Source organism: Oryx dammah, unplaced genomic scaffold, assembly GCF_014754425.2.
Source record: "Oryx dammah isolate SB20612 unplaced genomic scaffold, SCBI_Odam_1.1 HiC_scaffold_19, whole genome shotgun sequence".
Classification (NCBI taxonomy): domain Eukaryota; kingdom Metazoa; phylum Chordata; class Mammalia; order Artiodactyla; family Bovidae; genus Oryx; species Oryx dammah.
Window position 1 is genome coordinate 73306748 of NW_024070203.1, and position 18722 is coordinate 73325469.

At 42.3% G+C, this 18722-nt stretch overlaps 1 protein-coding gene across 5 annotated transcripts in view; it reads left to right on the forward strand.

Moving 5' to 3' along the window:
- The window catches only part of AZIN1 (antizyme inhibitor 1), a 34841-nt gene extending 28295 nt beyond the window's left edge, over window positions 1-6546 (forward strand). For 2 of the 5 annotated variants that reach the window (XM_040261968.1, XM_040261967.1), the window contains 6 exons: window positions 769-850; window positions 1218-1292; window positions 1872-2034; window positions 3095-3210; window positions 3794-4008; window positions 4226-6546. In XM_040261968.1, the coding sequence (XP_040117902.1) occupies window positions 769-850; window positions 1218-1292; window positions 1872-2034; window positions 3095-3210; window positions 3794-4008; window positions 4226-4337 (763 nt within the window). In that variant the 3' untranslated portion in view covers window positions 4338-6546. The remainder of the gene's footprint in view (window positions 1-768; window positions 851-1217; window positions 1293-1871; window positions 2035-3094; window positions 3211-3793; window positions 4009-4225) is intronic. The other 3 variants (XM_040261964.1, XM_040261965.1, XM_040261966.1) reach the window with 2 other exon arrangements.
- Window positions 6547-18722: the final 12176 nt, after the last annotated feature.

Below are 18722 nucleotides of genomic sequence, written 5' to 3' on the forward strand. Positions count from 1 at the left end.
GGGGCAGAGTCCTAACCACTGGACGACCAGGGAATTCCCTCAAATTTAAAAGTCTGAATCTTTGATAAATATCACTATTAATGAGCAGTACTAACAATTATCAGTATTGCTCAACTAAATTAATGTTCACTTGTATTTATTTCTCAGTAGGTAACTTTTTTTAAAAAAAGATTTGTTTGGCTACACTGGGTCTTCATTGCTGCAAGCTGGCTTTCTCTAATTCTGGAGAGCGGAGGTTACTCTGGCCTTTCTTGTGGAGCACAAGAGATGCTTGGGCTTTAGTAGTTGCAGCTCAAGGGGTTAGTTACTCTGTGGCATGTGGGATCTTCCCAGACCAAGGATCAAGCCTGTGTCCCCTGTGTTGGCAAGTGGATTCTTAACCACTGGACCACCAGGGAAGTCCCACAATAGATTTGTGTATTTTCAGGTAAAATTGTGCATTCAAAATTGAAGATTTTGTCGCCCAGTTTTATTGAGTGATTGTTACTTTTAGTAAAGTAACAATTTATTGTTATTTTACCATATAAAAAGCATGTCCCTGATAGCTGTGAAGTATAACTGATAACATTAGTAAATAAATTATTACCCAAACAGTGCTTTTTCTTAAAGGCTGGTATTGTAACTTGGGTAATTTAGAGGTTCATGTTTCTAATGCTTTAAATATTGAGTAAAGTTAATGTGAATACTTTTTTGTGTGAATATGGTGAGTTAGAAAGGAACGGCCTCTAAAATTTGCTGTACCTTCAAATTTATTACTCTGTCTTTCAGATTTCATGTTTCAAGTGCTTGCAAAGAATCTCAAGTATATGTACATGCTCTATCTGATGCACGATGTGTGTTTGACATGGCTGTAAGTTTTTCCCTTAAATTATTTTGCTTTTTAACCCAAGATGTTATTTAAGACAAATATTCAGCTTCTTTTCTACTTCTAAAGTATTCTAATCGAACTTATTTATGACATGCACATTTTAAAACATGGGTGTAGAGAGATGCAATAGTTACTTACTTGTATGTTTTTAAAGACAGTACAGACAATAGCAGCAAAATATAATGAAATAATCCACCTCTGTTAGTAGAAAGCAAGAAATTTACTAAAGGTCAGAACAGAGATTATTTACCTCCCTTAGAGGAGGTAAATAATGTGTGTGTGATGTCCCTGTATGCATTACAATTTGGAAAAGCATTTAAAGATTTTTTTTCCCCTCTTGCATCTCTAGGGAGAATTTGGCTTCACGATGAACATGTTAGACATTGGTGGAGGCTTCACAGGAACTGAATTTCAATTGGAAGAGGTAAACATTGTTCAGTGGATAGACACACTGGACTAATGTCTCATTCCTTTCTGCTTACGTGGTAGATTTGTAGACTAGAGTTTTTAGAGCAGCAACTAAAGCTGTAATATTGTGTAAAATTTGTAAGAAAATGAATAGGTAATGAGTTTAAACTTGGAACTCTGTAGCATAATTTTATCATGGAAAGTGTGTTTTCAGTGCTTGACGACAAGGATTAATTCATTCATCACTTACAGAGTTTGAACTGTTTTATCCGTATACACATCAGTTCGCACCTTCCTCCGGTATAGAAACTGATTGGAAATTTTGTTCCTTCATCACTAGTGATTGAATATAGAAACAGTGACTTTTCAATCACCAGGAGCCATTTGCCACTGGAATTATAACTTTTTAAATCAATGTCATTCTGATGGTTAGAAAACCAACTTCAATGACGTGAAAGCCTGCTTTATTTCTAAGCTTCACAGTTGTAATTTAGCTAGTTAATTTTCCTGAAAAATTTAATTGCTGTTAATCTCTTAATGTTGTGAATTATCTAATCCAATATTAAAACCATAATATGGGTTTTAAAATCCATAGGTTAATCATGTTATCAGCCCTTTGTTGGATGTCTACTTTCCTGAAGGATCTGGCATCAAGATAATTTCTGAACCTGGAAGCTACTTTGTGTCTTCTGCATTTACACTTGCAGTTAATATTGTTGCAAAGAAAGTTGTTGAAAATGATAAGTTTTCCTCTGGAGGTAAGTTACAAAGTTTATAGTTTTCTCTTAGTAAATCCAATTAGTTTGAAGATGAGTTCATCAGATACTATCACAGGTAAATATAATTTTGGACATTTGATGGGTTATGACATTATGGGTATTCTTCATTCATCTGTACGGAGGAGCTAGGGAGCGTTTCAAAATGCCATAGCTAACATTTCCACTCCATCAGACTCTTCTCAAAGCTTATGTTAGATAAATTTCCCCAGGTGATTGATTCCCTTTAAGAACCAGTACAATCTCATCCCTATCAAAATAAAATAATTTTCATATCTTAAAATTTATTTGTTTTGTTCAATTTTGATTATTTTTCCAGCATAGATTAGTTTGGACTGCCCTTGAACTTCTTGTAAGTGGGATCATGTATATTCTTCTGTTTAAGACAGCTCAGTATAATATTTATAGAGCATTTCGTTTTACATTTATTGCCAATTAATATTCCACTGTTGGAATGCATATACCTTGTCTCCAGTCTCCTGCCATGAATATTTGATCGTTGCCAGTTTTTGGCTATTAAGGATAAAACTACTGTTACTACATTAGGTGAATGATGTAAGAATAGAATTGCTGGGTCAAAAAAAAAAAAGAATTGCTGGGTCAGAGAGTAGATGTTCACAACGATTTCAAAATGGTGTTGCTGTTTTACTCCTCTGCTGGCAATGTATATATACAAGTTCTGATTGCTCCCACCTTTGCTAATTTCTTGTTTTGGTCATTGCTAAATTTTATCCACTCAGTAGGTGTGTTTTGTGGTATCTCAGTGTAGTTTTAATTTGCATTTACCTGGTGAGTAATGATGTAGAGCAGCTTTTTTTTTTTAATGTGTTCATTGGTTATCCTCCTTGGTGAAGTGTGTTCAGTATTTTAAGTTAACGGTTTTAAGTTATGTCAGTATATATCACTACTTTATATTTTGAAGAATGTGAAACCTATGAGTCAATTCTATAAATACTAATTCAGACTTTGATATGCCTTTTAGCTGTTTTACTGTAAGTTCATCTTTGCTTTTCCTGTTTTTGTGTTTTGTTTTTTTTTACAGTAGGAAAGACCGGAAGTGATGAACCAGCCTTCATGTATTATATGAATGATGGTGTTTATGGTTCTTTTGCAAGTAAACTGTCTGAGGACTTAAATACCATTCCAGAGGTTCACAAGGCAAGTTTTATTACAGTTATTATAAAACCTGCTTATTTGGCAGTTTCTGAATGGAGCTGTTATTTTTAGGATGCATCCCAGCTTAAAAACTGTATTTGTTTTTGCATGTGCTGGGTCTTCGTTACTGCACAGGCTTTTCTCTAGCTGTGGCAACCAGGAGCTCCCAGGCTCTAGAGCACAGGCTCAGTAGTTGTGGTGCATGGACTTAGTTGCTCTGTGGCACATGGGGTCTTCCCAGATCAGGGATCTAACCTATTTCTCCTGCATTGGCAGGCAGTACTCTTTGCCACTGAGTCACCAGGGAAGCCCTCATCCCGATTTCAAAGAAATATTTTAGAATGGGGGAAGGTTGCCCCTTTTTTGGGGGGTTTGTATTTCTCTGAGTCCTGTTAAGTCCTTTGTTCTGTAAGTTGCTTCCTTAGATGGAGTTAAGGAGGAGTGTCACTGCCCTTGGCTCTAGGCCTTTCTTCAAGGGCACATTTGATTTGAAATGGTGAAAAAATGAACGCTCTTATCCACCTTCAAGTTCATTGCCTGCCTGAGTTAAAAGCTTAACAAAAAAAAATGCTTTTTTGCCCTACAGAAATACAAGGCAGATGAGCCTCTGTTTACAAGCAGCCTTTGGGGTCCATCCTGTGATGAGCTTGATCAAATTGTGGAAAACTGTCTTCTTCCTGAGCTGAATGTGGGAGATTGGCTTATCTTCGATAACATGGGAGCAGATTCTGTCCATGAACCATCTGCTTTCAATGATTTTCAGAGGCCAGCTATTTATTACATGATGTCCTACAGTGATTGGTAAGATGGATTGTTTTTTAAAGCAGATTGGATATTTGAGGTGACAAGGTTTGCTAGTTTTAATTCTACAATGAATGCACAACTTAAAAGTAATAACAGAATGATCTTTTAAGCGTAATTGGAAGACCAGTTATTTTATAGTTCTTTTCATTGTCTGTTTGTTGTGTGGTTGTGTGGTCTTTGTGCTTAAACTCAGATGTCTTGATTTTTCCCTTAGGTATGAGATGCAAGACGCTGGGATCACTTCAGACACAACGATGAAGAGCTGCTTCTTTGTGCCTTCTTGCATTCAGCTGAGCCAAGAAGACAACTTTCCCACTGAAGCTTAAGCAGGCATTAACGCTTCTGTAGATCTGAAGTTGAAGGTTAATAAGCTTGTCTGGTCTACATTCCAGTGTGGAAAAAATTTAAACAATCTTATTCTGTTAATTCTCTTGGAAACAAAAACTACTAGTAATAACTATTTGGGACCAGACAAAATCAGCTCTATAATTCACTGGGGGTAATTGGGAGATTAAGATAATGTATCCAGATTTAATAAACCTACCGGTTTGCCCTACCCCTTAAGCGTTTAAAATAAAATATGCAACAAAATGGATGACTTAGTGGAGATGGAAGCCCATTAATTGGGTTCCCCATTAAACCGTTTACATACAAGTACACAGTTTTTATACTAAGGATTCGTGTTTAAAAGTCTTGTAAAGTTAATGTCTTTCACCCAGATATATCAACTGTCAGTGGAAGACCAGTGTGACTTCATTAGATACGTTTAGTGTATTTAGAATGTGTAAATTTGTGCTTTGAACTGTAGTTTAATAAATGTAAAATTGCATCATAGTATTTGTTGTATTTGACCTAATGTAACCTTGTATGATTGCAATAAAATTTTGTGTAGATTTTACTGTTTTTTCAGGCTAAAATTTTGGGAAAGGGGCTAGCTAGCAAAGGTAGTTTTGAAATAGATGTGTAACTGGGCTGTTTCGAAGGTTATTTTCCTTTATAGCCCATTTAAGTTTAGTTTGGCTTAGTACATTTTTCAGTTATTTAATTAGTAATTTAAGTAAAATGTTTGGTAAATCATTGTGATGTTCAGATTCATTATGGAGAGTTGATGTGCAGTAAGCATGATGTTTAACAATTTTAACACCAAAAATGTTAATCCTGCATAAACCAATTGTAATAATTAATAGGTGTTTCTGTATAGATAGAATGCATAGAGTACCTTAGTAAATCTTTGAATCGCAAATCTTTTGGCTGAAATGGAAGATTCTATTAAATACTTGGAATAAACTTTGGGGAGGGAAATGCAGAAAACTCTGCTGCGCACTAAATCTTAAAGAAGGGCTACGTCTATATCCAGAAACCTGACGCTCCTTTGCACGGAATATTATTTAAATTCAGAGCTGTGAGGGGGATGGGGTGAAGCACACCTATTTTCAGTTTCTCGATTGCAGTGATTTCAAATTAGGGTTTGTTTTGTTGTTCACTTAGTTTCCTGTTATTTCCCATTTGTTCAGCAGCTTAGTGTAATTAGTTTTCATTCTTTTCATACTAAAATTTTATGGTGATTGGGAAAGTGAGTTAGAGTCACTAACCTGACAGTTGTTGCCAGGAATTTGCGTTGTTCATGGCTAGTATATTAGTAATCCTAGATCTCAGAATCACAATAGTAATAAAGTAAACAACAGGGGTCATTTTTTCCTAACTTATTCTATGTTCAGATGTGGAATTTCTGTCTCCCAAGAGGAAATGTGACTTCACTTTGGTGCCAATGGACAGAAAATTCTGCGTGTGCTACATAGGAGAAGTTTGGAATGCACTTAATAGCTGGTTTTTACACCTTGATTTCAAGGTGAAAAGAAATTGATCATGAATCTAATAAATTTCAATCTCTTAAACCAGTAGGTGCTTAATATTTTTGATTTGATTAATTCCCATTTGAATTTTATGGGTTCTATTAATTGAAAAAGGACTCCAGTCCGCTGTCATCTAATTACCCTTGGAATTTTCCAAGGTATAATGTGGGGTTTTATGCAAAATTCCAAGCTACCATACAACTTTTTTTAACTGTAATGAGGAGAAATTGCTCCTAACCTTCTTTACATGTTGTGCTTTTTGGTTCAGAAATGCCAAATCTTTTAAGAGATGGTACAACTTTGAGTCCTTGGCTTGACTATACAACTTTGAGCTTCGTGGCATGTCAGTTTTGCCGTATTTCAAGGAGAGCTATTCTGTGTATAACAGCTCAGAGTTGCAAGTACCACATGTGAACGATATGGTAACTTTAAAAAATGTTTGTGTTGTATTTGAAGACTGTTTGCCATAAATCTAAAGTTTGATCTTAATGTATTTCAATTTGGTATGCTAAAAAAGTACTGAATTAATGTAACAGTCTTTTTTTTTTTTAATCAATATTGTAAGTTCAGAATTTAACTGAAAATATAAAACCCAAATGATTTCTATATAGTAAATTGAACTGTAAAGGTAACTTGTGTGTGATTCTGAATACACAGATAAAATGTTTTTAATTCCTCCTTATGTTTTAGTTTTGCTTTGGCTTTTGTTGCGAGAGAGTTGAAATTTTACTTATCAGCTTTGTGTACATTGACTTGCAAGCATTCTTTCAGAATCTTTACTACATAATAACAAATTGAATCTGGTAAAATGATTCTGGGTATTACATGTGGAATACTGAAGACTTTGATAAAATGTATATATATATATATAGAGAGAGAGAGAGAGTCACAAAGATTTTTCTAGGGTCACTTTTTTTAGACACATTAATTCACCAGCTTCCTAACAGTTTTTATTTATTTATTTATTTATTTATTTTTATTTTTTCCTAACAGTTTTTAGACTTAAATAGTTCTGTATAAATTAAGCTAGGTATTCCTTCTGAGTAAGATGGGCACTGATATCAGTGAATGCAAATTTAGATTTTAAAAGTCACACCAGTTCTCTTTTTGTCCCTTTCTGGGGAGCTACTCTCAATTTCGTTGTGGTAATTTACAGGTAGGTAACTTGACCAGTAATAGTGAAGAATGCTTGCTTAATTGGTTTGGAAGAGTGAAAGAAAAAGTTTCTTAGTAATTTTCTATATTCAAGTTGTGAATAAATCCTGCAAATACTTTAATCCCTGCCTCACCCATCCTGAAGTAGGAATAGAAGTATGGTGTACAGTGTCACTTGCAGGCTTTTGTGGGAACAAACCTGGTTTACGGTTAACAAACCACAACTAGTTGTAGTCTAGCTTTTGCTGGAGGCTGGTCTCTACCTACTTAAAGGAATAAGCTCCCAGCTTTTGTATGATGTTTGGAGCAGGTAAGCACCATCTGACTGCTTAATTCCTTGAGCTGTATGGCTTCAGTTTCAAAAGCAGTTCCATTTTAATGATCTTTCAAATCCCAGTTCTACCATACTACTGCTCATGCCTGTCAAAACCCTTTGCAATTGATGGCTTAGTGAGAAATTTAGCACTGGGTCAATTATGAGAAATTGGAAAGTTAATCCACAGTTGACTAACAGATGAAGGGATAATGCATTGGCAATAGAAAAGGAGTTCCATAAGAGTGCAAGAGAAGATCCTCTGGTGAACTAGCAGGATTTGACTTTGATTAAGTTTAGTCCCAGAGTCTAGTTAAAGCTTTTCCTAAATGACGGTGCCAGACTTCATCCCGTGCCTGTGCCTGCAACCCTGTCCCACTTAGTCTTTAGCAACAGTATGCCGAGGAAGAGGGGGACACAAAATTGAGCTGAAATTCAGAAAATTTTTAGCTCTCTGGATTTCACTGATTTCCTCTCATCTATTTTCCTGTTTCTTAAATTACTTTCTGTGAGATTTTCTCAGCTCCATATTCCAAGTCTATTTTTTAACCTCTGAAATTCTTACAAGCTAATGGCCTCCAAGAACGTTTTTCATAAGTTCCCCTCTAACCCAGTCCTAGATAGTCTTTTTGTCTCTGTTTTTGGATTGGACTGTATGTTTTCATCATTAGAGGCATTCTTCAGATGTGTAGTAACCCTTCTGAGTGGGGACTAAAAAGCTAATAGGAAGCTCTGAGCACATGAGTGTGGCTTGTCAACTCAATGTGCTGTGTCCTAGTGGAGCTGTTGGGAAACCTCTTAGGTCACCCTGAAGTCTTTGCCCATTTTCAGTGAATACTTTTCATATCCCCTGCTGGAGGAGTAATGGGCCATCTGCCAGCATTTGAGAAGACAAGTTGGGTTGAAGGGGTTGGGTTTCTGTATTGAGTGTGCAGTTAGGGGACTACCCCTGCCCTTAGCAGTGCTCCATGTCTGTTATTCCAGAGGCCTGTTTGCCCTCTTGAGACAAGGAGTCTCCAGTCCTGATGAATGAGTGGGCTTTTCTTGCCCAGCTGTGCAGTGCAGGGAAAGGGATCTGGAAATTGAATGCTTAGACTTGCAGACCATCATTTTGCTCCTACCTCCAGATGGATCTGCTGCCAGTTTCTCTGCAGTGTTTTGGAATTTGAGGGTTTTTTGTGGGGGGCGGGCGTTGTGTCTCAACCCCCTGCCACCTCGCACCCTACCCCTGGTTTGGGATTCCAGTTCCTGCAGTTGCTAAATCATTAACTAATCTGTGTACTTGCCAACTTCATCTTCTCATGTCTCCTTGTTTTTGCCTTAGTTCAGGAATAAACATGTTTAATGTCACCATTGTAAACATGTCTCAATATATTCTACATGCATAGACATAGTCAAACTAGGAGACCTTTTAAATTTGGGGAGATTAAACTATCCATCTGCTCATGGAGCTAAATTTGGGGGGTGGCTTAAAGTTTCATACTAATTTCTAATTTATCTAAAATTCTTTTAAGCTTACTGAGGTGCTTTTAACTTATAATTTGTGCAACATATAGTCACACACTCAGCTTTTATTGCCCAACCACTCTTAATGCACTTAGGCAATTACCTTGTATGACTGCTCAGCAATGCCCCTCAGCTCTAGTTACTTCTGTGACTTAAATTTATCCTCTTACTGGTCTCTCTTACTGTTCTCAGCAGGAATAAAGAAAGCAAGAGCGTTTTTGAAGTTTGGCTTCCTCCTCTGATTCTACAACAGTACACGTAAAGAGCTTGCTGGGAGAGGGCGGAGAACTTTAGTGTTGCCCCAAAGAAAAGCATCATATTGAAATGTTTCTTAAAAATTGGTTTAGCTAACATTTCCTTCATGTTCTCCCAGTTGGAACTGGGTTTAGAGTATTTTAGGTTGGTTTCGGGGAGGGGGTGTAAAACTTCATTTGAGAACATATGAAAAGTTCACATTGTAGAAAATACTGCCCAAGTGGCACAATGCTACCGTCCCCGCCCCCCCTTTATGTACAGTCAGTTTTGGTAGAACTTGGCATGTGCTTGCCTAAAAATCTTTACATTGTGAGATCAGTATAAAGATGGGTAATATGAGGTTGGGAGTGCTCACACTGTCAGTGAAGCAGTACAGTATTGATGGTAACCACTTTTAAATGGCTGTACAGTTGTACACGTTAAATACACAGATACTACAACCACGGTATCACTACCTTGAAAAACACGCATGTTTTGTAAACATGGAAGGGTTGCAGCTTGTGGATTGTGAAGGGGTGAGGATGTGTTAGTTACTCAGTCGTGTCCAACTCCTTGCAATCCCATGGACTGTAGCCTCTGTCCATGGAATTCTCCAGACAAGAATACTGGAGTGAGTTGCCATTCCCTTCTCCAGGGGGTCTTCCTGACGCAGGGATTGAACCAGCGGCTCAGGTCTCCTGCATTGGCAGGAGGGTTCTTTACCACTAGCACTATCTGGGAAGTGGTGGGAGGGGTTATCTGAAATTGGAAGGTTGGACCACCAGAAGCAAAGAGAAACTGGAGAGCCTCCTGATGAAAGTGAGAGAGGAGAGTGAAAAAGCTGTCTTAAAACTCAACATTCAAAAAACTAAGATCATGGCACCCGGTCCCATCACTTCATGGCAAATAGATGGGGAAGCGATGGAAACCATGACAGACTTTATTTTCTTGGGCTCCAAAATTACTGCAGATGGTGACTACAGCCATGAAATTAAAAGATGCTTGGTTCTTGAAAGAAAAGCTATGACCAACCTAGACAGCATATTAAAAAGAGACATTATTTTGTCAACAAAGGTCCATAGCAATCAAAGCTATGGTTTTTCCAGTGGTCATGTATGGATGTGAGAGTTGGACCATAAAGAAAGCTGAGCACTGAAGAATTGATGCTTTTAAACTGTGGTGTTGGAGAAGACTCTTGAGAGTCCCTTGGACTGCAAGGAGATCAAACCAGTCCATCCTAAAGGAGATCAGTCCTGGATGTTCATTGGAAGACCGATGCTGAAGCTGAAGCTCCAACACTTTGGCCACTTGATGAGAACTGACTCATTGGAAAAGACCCTGACGCCGGGAAAGACTGAAGGCAGGAGGAGAGGATGAGACAGGATGAGGTGGATGGCATCACTGACTTGATGACATGAATTTGAGCAGACTCTGGAGTTGGTGATGGACAGGGAAGCCTGGCGTGCTGCAGTCCATGGGGTCACAAAGAGTTGGGCACGACTGAGCAACTACATTGAACTGAACTGAACCACCAGTGGGTGGGTGTAGCTTGTTGCACCCTTGGTGAACTGAGGTAACTGGTCCATATGTGAGGAGTGTGTATTTTGCATATTTGTATATTAAGAACCAGAAAGTTCATGTTACCTTAACGTTGATCCCCAGTGAACCAGTCACCCTGGAACAAGCAGTTTCAAAACTGACTTCCTGCACGCTGTTGGGAATAGGTTTGAAGAGTGTATCAATAATAGAGGATCATGCTAGCGTCTTCACTATTGCAAGCCCACTTGAATGACAGCGGTTTGATGGCAATTAAGCAAAAACACAGGACACTGGAATTAAAAGCCTACCTAAGCCATTTATTCAAGGACCAGCATCTCTGCAGCCTCATGATACTTCTATGTGACACACAAATAAGGGGTTCAAAGGGTCCTAGAAACATTTTCCTCTAATTTCTTCATTTCACATTTGCAGAAATGGAGACCCAGATAGGTTAAGGAATTTGCCCCCCAGTTTTACAACGAGGCTGTATCAGAGCAGGGATTTGAACCTAAGGCTGGACAAACCTGTGTCATGGTCTTAGGCTGGGTTCCCTGGACACGGAAACAGCTGTGTGCAGGTTGTTTGGAAGTGCTCCTAGGACATGGGAAGCAGGAGTGGGCAGAGAGGGCAAGCTGTCCTGTAGTTCCAGCAGAGGCCTTAGCTGATCTTATGTGGGGCTCTGGAGCTGGGATGGCCCTTCAGAACTGGACCAAATGGAGAACTGGGGGCTGGGACCTGGTATCCCAGGATTAGCCAGTCATTGGCTACAAGCTGCACCTTGGGAAGAGATGGAACCTCGGGCAAGCAGTTCCCCTCAGAGGTGAACAATGTCGTGAGCCAGTTCCCAGTGAGGAATGCAGCTCTGAGCCTTCAGCAGGCTGGTAGCGGGGATGGGTCCACCAGCCCTCAGAGCTTCTTGGCAGAGTTTCTACTGTACTCAGTCATTAGAATAAAACAACTATATCATGTTCAGTATTTAAGAGGATCAGAACCACAAATTCTGCTAAGTTGTGTATCAGGGACTTCGTTGGTGGGCCCGTGGTTAAGACTCCAGGCTTCCATTGCAGGGGGCTGGGTTGGATCCCTGGTCAGGGAACTGAGATCCCACATTGCTGTGTGGTGCAGCCAAAAAGTGTATCCGTTTACTAGGGCTGCTGTAACAAAGTACCACAAACCTGGGGGGCTTAAGCAACAGAAATTTATTGTCTCATAGTTCTGGAAGTCCCAGATTAAGGTAGTTTCTTCTGACGGCTGTGAGGAAAGAAAGGGTCTCTTCTAAGCCTCTCCTTGGCGTGTAGACCGCTGTCTTCATGTGGACATGGCCTTCTCCCTGTATGTGAGTCTGTCTCCACAGTTCCCTTTTTTATGGGGATACAAGGCATACTGGATTAGGGTACTCCCTAATGACTTCAGATGAAATTTCATCATGTCTGTAATGATCCTATTTCCAGAGAGGTTCACATCCCTTGGTCCTGGGGATTAGGCCTTCAACATGTGAATTTAGGGGAACACAACCTATAACAACAGATATGTATTGTAGCTATTTGGAACCAGGCACTAGCTTGACCCTTGACCCCTGGCTTGATTGCCCCGTGGGCACCCCCACTGCCCACCCCATCCCCCTACAGTAGCCACTGCTTCCTTCTGCCCCTTCCCTTTCTTCACTTAGCACATTTTCAAACTTTCCCGCTTTCTTTATCTTCCCTTTTCCCTACAAGGTTAAGGGATTTTTTTTTCCCTATTATTTTAAAATTCTTATAAACTAAAAAAAAAAAAATTCTGACCAAAAAACCACCTGAAAACTCTCCAGCAAAAACCACTGCTTTTACTTTCCTGCGGCACTGCCTTCTAGATACCTGTGTTCATTTCAAATTCCCATCCCTCTTCTTGTGGGAAAAGTTTGACCATCTTGGACACACTGTCCAGCATTTTACTTCTGCCACTTCCAATCATCTTGAACTTTTTATCTCTAACAGTACAGAGAACAGGCCTCAGGTCCTGCAGGGGCACCATGACTCTGGAGGGGAACATCCGGGGAGACTGTCTTGAGGTCAGTTCACCCCTCCAGTGAGACTTCGGGGGCACCTGCAATGCCTAGAAAGGGTAGATTCAAAGGGATATGAAGACTTTGGCACCCTCCAGATGGTTCTCTCGGGGACGTGAGTCTGAGGTCAGGCCTGGCTCAGAGGACACCTGGAGGTGTGAGAGCATGTCCAAGAAGTAGCTTCTTCAACCCGAATGAGCCTCCTCCACCTCCTTTTTTTAAATGGCCCCATCAAGTGGCATGTGGGATCTTAGTTCCCTGACCAGGGATCAAACCCATGCCCCACAAAGCATGACCCAGAAAATCCGCAGCGCCAAACTGCCTCAAGGTTGCGGCAGGGCCCAGAGGCAGCCTGAGACTGAGATCTGGAGCCTTGCCTCCTCTCTTTGACCTGAACTATTACATGGTTTCTACTAGTTGATCTGCTACCAGGGTCTCCTCCTTGAGCCACCATCCTTACGGCTGCAGGGTGAGCTTCTGAAACTGGTCTGATTCAGTCACTCATCTGCTTTACAGTCGTCTCCGCAGTCCCGTCTGGGACCTGTGCTTTCTAGGCCCTGGTCAGCCTTCAAACAGACAGTGCTATCTTGCTACATGTCCCATGAGATCCCACAGCGCTTCTCAGCGTCGCTCCTTCACGCCGTGCCCGGGGGTGAGTATAACTTTATCATTCATTCGTTCATTTGCTTGTTCATTGTCCAACAAATTTTTGATATTTCGAGGCCAGGAACTATTCCAGCATCGGGGTGGCAGTAAACAAAATACCCTCAAGCCCTAGCCTGGATTGAAAGTGTCTTTCAATGGGGACTTAAGATCCAGGAGGTGTCCTAGAGCCTTTCAACTCAGATCTGAATTCTGAGAGCAAGGCCAGCCCCCACATGATCCTCAGGCCTGCTACAGTAAGTGGTCTGACCCTCCAGGGCACCCCATATCCCTCATCCAGCATGCGGGGCTGGGCAGGAGTCCACAACTGTGTAATATTCACACAACCCCAACTACATACCAAGCAACCGCAGGTGGCTCAGCGCTGCACAGCTCCCCAACTCTCTGCTGCTTCCTCCTCCAGCCTGTGACCTTGAAACAGAGCTTTGTTTCTGCTTGCTGGTCTTGCCTACTGCCTGACTCAGAGTTCATGAGGCTGCAGTCAAGCCTAGTGGGTTAAGAACACGGACTTGAGGTGTCCTAACTCCGTTGCTACCACTTACCAGCTATGTGACCCTGGACGAGTTATTTAACCTCTCTGATTCTCAGTTACCTCTTCCATACTTTGATGTAAAACAAATTGCACTCAAACTCTGAGCTTCAAGTCTTCACCTATAAAAAACAGATTATAAGATTCAGTGAGCTTTTACCTTTAAGGTAAAAGACACTTGCTCCTTGGAAGAAAAGTTATGACCAACAGCATATTAAAAAGCAGAGACATTACTTTGCCAACAAAGGTCTGTCTAGCCAAGGCTATGGTTTTTCCAGTGGTCATGTATGGATGTGAGAGTTGGACTATAAAGAAAGCTGAGCGCCAAAGAATTGATGCTTTTGAACTGTGGTGCTGGAGAAGACTCTTGAGAGTGCCTTGGACTGCAGGGAGATCCAACCAGTCCTTCCTAAAGGAAATCAGTCTTGAATATTCATTGGAAGGACTGATGCTGAAGCTGAAACTCCAATACTTTGGCCACCTGATGTGAAGAGCTGACTCATTTGAAAAGACCCTGATGCTGGGAAGATTGAGGGCAGGAGGAGAAGGGGATGACAGGATGAGATGGTTGGATGGCATCACCAACTCAATGGACATGAGTTTGAGTAAACTCTGGAAGTTGGTGATGGACAGGGAGGCCTGCCGTGCTGCTGCTGTCCATGGAGTCACAAAGAGTTGGACATGACTGAGCGACTGAACTGAACTGAACTTTTACCTTTAAAGTACTTAGAAAAGTGCTCAGCATGTGGTAAAGTTTAAGCATGTGTTTGCCATTGTGTCTCCTGGGTTCCTGCTTGTTGATCTCCCCGGGGCTCAGAAACCTCTCACTTCTGATGACTCCTGGATAAGATGTTTTGGTAATGGAGACTGCGTGGAATTACTGATGACTCCACCTTCTTCCAAAAATTATTTGAAATATCCTTCATATAAAATAGAAACTAGAGGGACTTCCCCGGCAGTCCAGTGGTTAAGAATCCACCTGTCAATGCAGAGGACACGTGTTCAATCCCTGATCGGGGAAGATTCCACAGGCCACGGGGCAGCTGGGTCTATGTGCCACAATTACTGAGCCCACGCTCTAGAGCCCGTCTCCGCAACCAGAAGCCTGTGCACTACAGCTAGAGAGTAGCTCCCTCTTGCTGCAACTAGATAAAGCCCATGCACAGCAATGAAGACCCTGCGCAGCCAAAAAAATAAGTGATCATATGGCTAACTGTGAAACCACTTTAAATAAATAAACAACTTTAGATAAAGCAGAGGTAAGGTTAATCCAGAAGTGATCACCGCTTTTGGTCCTGCTAAGGTTTGACCCCACTTTGTCTCTTAGGTTCCTAGCTGCTGCTGCTGCTGCTGCTGCTGCTAAGTCGCTTCAGTCATGTCCGACACTGTGAGACCCCATAGACGGCAGCCCACCAGGCTTCTCTGTCCATGGGATTTTCCAGGCAAGAGTACTGGAGTGGGCTGCCATTGCCTTCTCCTAGGTTCCTAGCAGCCAGCGTTAAAAGGGAAAAACGCTTTAAATTCAAATTTTAGAACTGTTTAACAAAATTCAAAGCATCCATAGGATATGAGTGAGGCTTTCTTTCGACAGTGTAGAGCACAACGCCAGGGGCCATTAAGCCCAAAATGTTTTTTTTTTTTTCCTAGCAAGGGCCCAGATGCAGGTGGCTTGCCTTCCGTGTTAGTGGGAACCGAGCAGGCTTCTTACGCAGCTGCCACTCAAGGAGGGCTCAGGGGTTGGGCGGCAATGGCTGCTCTCCCCACTAGATGGAGCTCGTGGATCATCATTGCTCGCAGCGCCTCGACGTTGTAGCAAGCAGTTTTTCCGTTTTCTTAGGCGATTTCGCGTGGTTATTAAATTCGTCTGTTCTATCATGTTTCTGAAGTCACACAAACCTCTGCCTCTCTGTCCTTTGTACTGTCACATTGGGTTTTGAGGGTCGGGGGGTGGGAGCCGGGAGGAAGAGAGGATTCTTCCTCACTTTCCCTCCCCTCCTCCATCCACCCACCCTCATTAGCATGAGCTTTTGCCACCGCAAATCCCAAACAAAGTACAGGTTTGCAGTTACCATGACAACTGCTGGAGCTGCCCTCTAGCAAGTTACCATGACAACTCTTAGACCAAGGGGGAACCCTTGTTCTTGGGCTGAGACAATACAACCAAAGGCTGGAACATCTGGATGCTCAAGAAATGTGGTTCTTAACATTTAGAATGAGGCTTTTTCCTTCAAGTTGGGGTGTCAGGCCCACCAATGACATGCCTATGTCACACAAAGCCAAGTTAACTTAGTCTGATGCATACAAGAAACCCACACACCAGGCAAGCCATTGGAGCCTCTCTGTCTTTGAGGTCAGGGTGGGTTTTTGTAGGACCAAGTGGTTGAGGTCAGCTGGAAAAACGGAATGATTCGGGCTGGCTGGTGGGTTAGGAGATAAGGGGCTGTTGATTGGTTCAAGTTCAAAGAAGGAATCTACTTTACTTTGGTGAACCTTCCCTGTGTGGCTATGGCTTTGCTAGATCCATGGGTCAGTTGTTAGGACTTAAAAGTCAAGATCTTGAAGGCAGTCGGTTAGCTGGTTTCTCAGTCTGCCATCTTCCAATAGCGCTTAAAGACATGGGTGTATCTTTTTCATATTCCCAGAGTGTGGTACATACCAGAAGCTCTTTGAAGGGTAGAAGGAACTCACAAACACCCCCTTCCTTTTTGTGCTCCCGGTTCTTCCTCCTGGGCTTGTCCCACGATGGGTGAGCAGACAGGGAAGTGGATTCATGGAACACACAAATTCACTGAGGCACTTACTTTATGCCAGGCACTGGGCTAGGTACTGGAAACACCGTGATGGGCAAACCAAACAGGACTGTGTCCTGACGGAATCAACATAAGACTACACAAAAGAGCCTCAGCTTTGAGGGAGGAGCACGGATGCTACAGAGCATATAATGGGCAACATGGCTTGGTCAGATTTCCTGGGGAAATGATAGTTGCAGTGAGATGTGAACGAAGAGTGAAACTACCTCTTTACATAGGTAAAGAGATGGAGGGAGAATGTTCCAGACAAGGGGAACAGCAAGTACAAAAGTCCAGGAGATGGAAACTCACGGGCTAAGGAAGAAGGCCAGTTTCCCTGGAGGGCAGAGCCTCAGAGCACAAGCATGGTGCAGGACAGGGCCAGCCCAAGCAGGGCTCTGCTGGCCTTTTTATGGATTTCTATTTTTATCCTAAGAAATAGGGAGGTGGCATTACTGTTTTTATAGCTAGGGGTGGGGTGTGTTTTGGAGACATCAAATGATTTGGCAGAAATCCTAAGTGAAGCAGCCATGAATCTTGGAGCTGCTCCTGGGGGTGTGCATAAAGTAACTGACTTTGTGTTTCAAAGAGATTTGTCTGGCTTCATTCTGGAGAAGGGACCTGAGGGAGGGCAAGAATTGACAGTGGCAGCTTGATGAGACTCTGGCATTGGGACCAGATGGGAGGTGGTGCAGTGGAGGGCTGTTTCAGAGGTAGATGGGCACAGAGCTGGATAAGGACGAGGGGATGGAAGAGGCACTACGCCTCCAGCTTGTGTGACGGCATGATGGGCTTGGTCACTGACACGTGGGTCCCCAGAGAAGAGGACCAGGTTTTGAGGGGAGGTTTGTGAGTGTGGTCTTGGACATGTGGCATTTGAGGCGACTCTGGGGTGGGGATAACAGTAAGAGGCTGGGTCTTCAGTCTGGAGCTCAGAGAGAGGCCCAGCCCAGAGGCCACATACGGTCTGCGTACGTGATAACAGCACAACCAGCAACTGTTAACTGATGAATGTCTCGGTTCCCATGCCCTTCTGGGGACATCACTGTTGTGACCTTTTGGTCATAGTAGTACTTTAGGGAGGTGGGGGAGTTTGGGGGGAATTTGGCTCTCTTCCAGAATCCCCAGGCAGGGTCCACTGGGACCAGTGTAGCCCTGAAAGTGAATCTAGGAAGAAACAAAGGCACCCACACAAGTGGTGACATCCGTTGGTTTGAAGGTGGCAGCTTGGAGAAGCAGGTGTGACCATACCCAAAAGTCTAACCCAACCGTATTTTACCCTTTCACACAGCACCCCATGTTCACTCACATCGCATCAGCTGGCCCCTCAATTATCTGAGGTTACCGAGGTAACTAGTGGTAAAGAAGCTCCCTGCCAGTGCAGGAGTCATAAGAGGCACGGGTTCAATCCCTGGGTGGGGAAGATCCCCTGGAGGAGGGCATGGCAACCCACTCCAGTATTCTTGCCTGGAGAACCCCATGGACAGAGGTGCTGGTTGGCCTACAGTCCATGGTGTGACAAAGAGTCAGATATGACTGAAGTGACTGAGCGCGCGCGTGCGCACACACACACTGAGCACTCAGTGTGTAAGAGACTGAGGCAAATGAGAAAACACAAGCTCACAGCAGGGACTCACTCACATCTCCAAACGCTTGTGTCCAAGATTGCAGTGCAGTCTCTTCAAATTCAAAATGTTCTGGAAACTCAAAAGGTTTTTGTCTAGTTTGGTGTAAACTCATTCGGCCTCATAACCTGACAGAAGGGATGTGAAGATGTTTATAGTCTTTATTTACCCTTTTTTGCCGCAGGAATGGGGTGTGTTTGATCACAGGGTGTTGTTCCAGAGCCCACAGCTAGTGGTGGAGGTGGTGGCGTTACCTTAAACCTACTCCGTGAAAAATCTAAATTCCAAACACATTCCTTCAGATTCTAGAAGGGGGCTGGCTGGTGGACCATTTTATCATCAATCTTTTACTACTCAGGGGAGTATACAAGAAAACGTAAGCATGCTAAAAATGAAGATCCTGAAAGTGTGAAAAACATCATCTCATGTTGGGAGAAACAACAATTGTTTTTTGAGCACCT